Below are 5,226 nucleotides of genomic sequence, written 5' to 3'. Positions count from 1 at the left end.
GGGGAGGCCGCGGCCCGCGGGCCGGAGCCCGGCTCCTCTGCTGAGCGTCATCTGTCAAGGGGCGAGGGGGAGGTACTCAGCCCGGCCCGCTTTGATATACACCTTCCCAGCCTTGCCATTGTCTCTTTTAGGGCCCGGAAAGAGGGTGGTGACTTTCGCAGTCAATAATGAATTCTGGCAAGTCCCTCTCATCTCTCCCCTCTTCCAGTGCCCTCCTTAGTTCCCAGGGGGTGCGGGGCGCCTCCAAGACCCTTGGGCGCGGGCCGCAGAGCGCCAAGCGGCCTGGTCACCGCGTTTACCGGCCCGGCCGCGGTATTCAGCACCCGAGCACCTCAAGGCGAGTGTCTCTACTGGGGAGCGGGGCTCGAAGGACTCCTTTGCGCCCCGCTCCCCAGCCCTGGAGGTGTGTTTCGTAGCTCCAACCTGACTTCAGTGCCAGCCGCGCCTCTACTCTCTGCCTAACCTAGTCTGTTTCTCAGTTTCCTCGTCTGTGAAAAGGGCGACTACCTGTGAGGCGGTAACGCGTGGGAATGCGCCCACCTCTTGGCAGACCCTGGAGACGTGTTAGTTCTCTTCACTTTTTTCGGTGGCGCGGGGTCGGGGCCGCTGCGCCCATTCAAATGCGCCTGCCGGGCGGTGTTTATGTTAATGCGCCTGGCGGGGAGGGGGATGAAAGCTGGGGCCGCCATTTGCTCAGTAGTGGTAATTCAAACAGAATGCGGTTGTTATTAAGGCATTGAAAGGGCTTTTCTTTGATAAGATCGCCTTGTCCGGCATTGTTTGCGACTGTGTTCCGCTTTCAGCGGCTTAGGGGAGCTCCCTCTGATCCAGCCTGTATCTTCCCAGGGAGCTTTTGTTATGGTTTGCAAAGGGTTTTACCTGAACAAAGTCGGCCTGCGGGGCATTAAACACCTCGGAGTAGCTCCCAGACCTTTTAGATCTTTCGGTGGGACTGGGCACTGGGCAGCTGAGCCAGTTCTGCTTCCAGAAGACCCCGGCCTGGCCATGACTCTGCGAGGGTTGACCCAGGACAGGACAGGCAGGCGCGGCGGAGACACCAGGCTCTGGTCTGCTCCAATTGCGGAGGCACCATTTGTCAAGGCTCTTCCGTAAAACAATCAATCCCAGGTTTAATATGTTGACTTACCCAGTGAGTACAGATCCCTGGTCGGGATAACTTTGCAGGGTTTGCGGCAGATAGAAATGGGGGATTGAAACACAGAGTGGAAAATGCCCAACCGGGTTTCCCCAGGTATGTGTATATATATTCCCCAGTGGGCGGGCTTTCTGCTTGCCAGACCCCCCGCTCAGAATTCCTGCAGAGGGGCCTAGTGCTTGGGGGGGGGGGTGGCTTGAGGAAACCAATGCATACTTACAATCCCAGCTGTTTTTAGGTGGGCTTTCATCTCTGGTTGGCCTGAAAACGTGAATATTCCCGGGACTCTGGGTACTCTGCCCTGTTCTCTTTCCCTTTGGGCCTAGCCAGCTCCAGTACCACATTTGGTTCACCAAAATGGTGGTTGGCTTCTGCTTTCTTCTGTGTGTAGAGGTTTTAGGTGTTTTTTTTTTTTAATTTTTAAAAACCACTTAACCCCAAGGTTAGTTTAGTTGCCCCCTGGCCCCGCTGGGTGGTGAGGAAGAGAAATGGGCCTTGGGTTAGAGAGGTTTGTCATTACCCATGACTGATGGGCCTTGTAGTTCTCAGCTCTGACTTCTTTTTCCTCCAGTGAAAACCAGGACGAAAGACAAATACCGGGTGGTGTACACGGACCATCAGCGGCTGGAGCTGGAGAAGGAGTTTCACTACAGTCGTTACATCACCATCCGGAGGAAAGCCGAGCTGGCCGCCACCCTGGGGCTGTCGGAGAGGCAGGTGCGAACTGCCCTTCTCCCTCCTGACCTGGTCACTGCCCGAGGGAGGGGTTTTCCTGTGGGGGATTTAGAAGCCAGGCTGCTGCATCCACCCAGTTCTGTGGGCAGGGTAAAGTAGCAGGATGGAAAGCATTTTCCTTCTGAATGCTAAAAAAAAAATATAAAAAAGGCTCCTTCCACGTGTGGTCTTTTTGGATGGTGTTGAATAGTTGAAGATTTCTTTTTCTATTTGTTTGGGGGAGGAGGGTGGTGTCTGGGAGATGTAAGAAAAAAGCCCAGTATTAATTTAATCCAGAATTCTATTTGGGTCAATAAATAAAGACTTAAAGACCTATTTTCTTTGGGCCCAGCACTGTGCCTGAAAAAAATTAATAGACCACAGTCCCTGCCCATTAAAACTAGAGGGGGTGAGACTTGGCTCACAAACTCTCTATATAATCTAGAAAAAAACAGGCCACACTCACAGCCAGGAAGCTCACATTAAATCTCATTCTCCGCCCCAAGGTGAAGACTATTACTTTTTAATTTAGCTTTGAGAGGCTAAAGGTTGTCATCTGAAGTCCATCTAGCCCTGGCTTCCTGTTGCTTGTTACAGAAAGGGCCTGTGGTTTCTGTTTTTCTTGGGTCTGAGGCTCTGGGCTTTTTCAGTAAAGTTGCAGATAAAGGTTCCCTTGGAAAGAAACCTGGGGGAAAAGGTGTGTGTGGGGGTGAGGCGCTTCTCTCAGGAGCTGAGTTGGGCTTGAGAGGGGCTCCCTGGGCAGTTATGGAGAAATCCCAAGAAAGGCTGAGATAGGGTTGGGGGTCCTTCCTGAGAGAGGGCACTTCTTTATTGATGCTAGTGCTGATACCGGCTCTCCCCCTCTCTCCCCCCTCACATTCTCTTCTTTACCATCTTCTGTTTTCCCCACCTGTCCATTTCCAGGTTAAAATTTGGTTTCAGAACCGCAGAGCGAAGGAAAGGAAAATCAACAAGAAGAAATTGCAGCAGCAGCAGCAGCCTCCACCACCTACAGCCCAGCCTCCCCAGCCGCAGCCAGGTCCTCTGAGAAGTGTCCCGGAGCCCCTGAGTCCTGTGTCTTCCCTGCAAGGCTCCGTGCCAGGCTCTGTCACTGGGGTTCTGGGGCCAACTGGGGGGGTGTTGAACCCCACTGTCACCCAGTGACCTACAGTGGCCTGCAGCAGCAGAGCAATTCCAGGCGGAGCCACGAGGAGCATGGACTCTGCTCGAATCCTCAGGAGAGACCCCTCCCCTCCCACCACAATGTACACCAACTTATCCAGCTCTCAGAGGAAAAATGGGGCCAGGAGCAAATACAAGTGGGGTCGAAGGCCTCAAGGAAGACACTGTCCCAGAATTTGACTTTTTTCGGCCTGACTCTTTCTGCCAGTGAGGAGACAGAAATGATGACCACCGGGACTTCACGTGGTACTGGCAGAAGCATTGAATCGACTGGCTAAACAGACCAGGCTTTCAGCCCCTCCTCTCCAGTTCTTTACCTCCAAAATCTGCAGGAGGCACCTCTGGTTGGAACTGAGGGGAGAAAGGGACTCAGGGGAACGCCAGTGCGTGGAGCCAAGATGGCTACTGCCTACTCACTGTCATCCAAGGACCAGCTGGCCCCTCCAGCTTCAAGGGCAGGCAAAGTTTACACTGCAGAAGTCAGAGGCAGCTAAGATAGAGACCTGAACCGACCACAGACTGCAGAACCCCCAGGTCTTTGTCTTTCTTCTCTTCCCTCTCCAGACCAGGAAAGGCTTGGCTGGTGTTTGTGTGGTGAATGGTGTGAGGGGTGGTTTGGGACTCCAGGCCTGACGGGGCCCCGGAGCTGGGCCTTGTTTAGAAAGCCTGTCACCAGAGCTTCTCTGGGCTGAATGTATGTCGGTGCTATAAATGCCAGAGCCGACCTGGACTTCCTGTCATTTTCACAATCTTGGGGCTGATGAAGAAAGGGAGTTGTTGTTGCTGCTGTTTGAGTTGTTGGTCTGTGTAACATCCAAGCCAGTCTTTAAAAAGCCTCTGGATCCATGGGGAGAGAAGTGACATGGTGAAGGGAAGTGGGGGTATTTGAACACAGTTGAATTTTTTCTATAAAGAAAAAAAGATAAATGAGCTTTTCAGATTTCAGATTCTGTATTTATTGTCTTCAGATTTTGTCAAGAATTATTATTTTTTTTAAAAAGAAAGGAACATCTCTACTTGCCAAGGAGAATTAGCAAAATCAGGGAGAGGGTGGAGAAGGTTATCTGGACAACCTCATTTTACCCCAGAGCGTTAAAAGCCAGAGAGAGCAGGTTCTGAGACCTTCCCTGCCCCCAAGCTTGAGCCCAGCCTAGATTGTGAAACTCGTGGTTCTCCTGGGGGTGCCTCTGGGCAAAATGCACATCTGAATGGGCTGCTGCTTCCTAGCTGCGGTGAGTTTTGGGGGCTAGGCCTCAGAGAGCCCCTCATGGCTCTCATCAAATTCACACCAAGGCAATTGCAAACATTCCCTTCACCAGTGATTCCCTTCTTCCTAGGAAAGCTCCACAATCCAGCCAGTTAAACCTGAGCATTAAGCAAAAAAAAAAAAAAAAAAAAAAGTTTATTTTCTGTTTTCCCAAGAAATATTTCCATGACTACAGTTTGTGAATCCTCGGGCATTGATGGGAGCCCTTTCTGCCACCACCCCTTGTCCTGTCCCGCGCAGCTTCCCCCTCTCCCGCCCCTCCCCCCACCTGTCCCATAAACAAGAATTCAAGAACCAGTATAAGAAGATCCTTTTAGTGACGGTTGCTTGTTATCCGGCTGATTCGCTGGGGACCTGACTGCTGTTCTTGAGGTTCTTGGTCCCAGAAACCGCCGAGCTGGGCGCTCTGCGCATGGCTTCGCCCTTCGTTTGGGTCTTCTCATGAGTCCCTCGAGCCCTACTCAGAGCCTCCTGGAAGGAGGAGGTGCCCCGAGGGCTGGGGAGGACCAGCGGAGCTGCGAGGCATAAATCCCTCTGCAGCATCTCCCCAGTTCTCTGTTCTTTCCGGGTGGCGCATTCGCTCTGGGGTTGGGAAGGGGCTCTGGTGGCTGAGCCTGGAGTTGGGGGTACAGTGCCTGGCCGCCTCGCCCACGGGAGAAGTCGAGTTGGGGTCTGCTGAGCAGGGGATCACGGGCCCCAGCGTGTCGAGGCGCTTCCCGCCTCCCCTCCTCGCCGCCGCCGCGGTTGCTATGCGTTGCTGTGAAACGCCTGTCAATAAACCCTGTTTGGAGTGGAGCGAGAGCCCAAGGGCTGTTTGTTTAGTGGTTAGAGGTTCAAAAGTCGGCATTGTCCCGCGGCTAGCGATTACAGCTCTTCCCCTGCCCGGCCCGGTCTCGGGCTCTGACGC

At 53.2% G+C, this 5,226-nt stretch overlaps 1 protein-coding gene across 1 annotated transcript in view; it reads left to right on the top strand.

Annotated features, from left to right (window-relative positions):
- CDX2 (caudal type homeobox 2) overlaps positions 1 to 3,122 on the top strand; it is a 5,009-nt gene extending 1,887 nt beyond the window's left edge. The window contains exons 2-3 of the mRNA XM_014548539.1: positions 1,728 to 1,873; positions 2,795 to 3,122. Of these exons, the coding sequence (XP_014404025.1) occupies positions 1,728 to 1,873; positions 2,795 to 3,034 (386 nt within the window). The 3' untranslated portion in view covers positions 3,035 to 3,122. The remainder of the gene's footprint in view (positions 1 to 1,727; positions 1,874 to 2,794) is intronic.
- Positions 3,123 to 5,226: the final 2,104 nt, after the last annotated feature.

The sequence above is a fragment of the Myotis brandtii genome, unplaced genomic scaffold (genome assembly GCF_000412655.1).
Source record: "Myotis brandtii unplaced genomic scaffold, ASM41265v1 scaffold513, whole genome shotgun sequence".
In the NCBI taxonomy this organism is placed as follows: Eukaryota; Metazoa; Chordata; class Mammalia; order Chiroptera; family Vespertilionidae; genus Myotis; species Myotis brandtii.
Note: the sequence above shows the minus strand (reverse complement) of the source record. Positions and strands in the feature narration are given on the sequence as shown.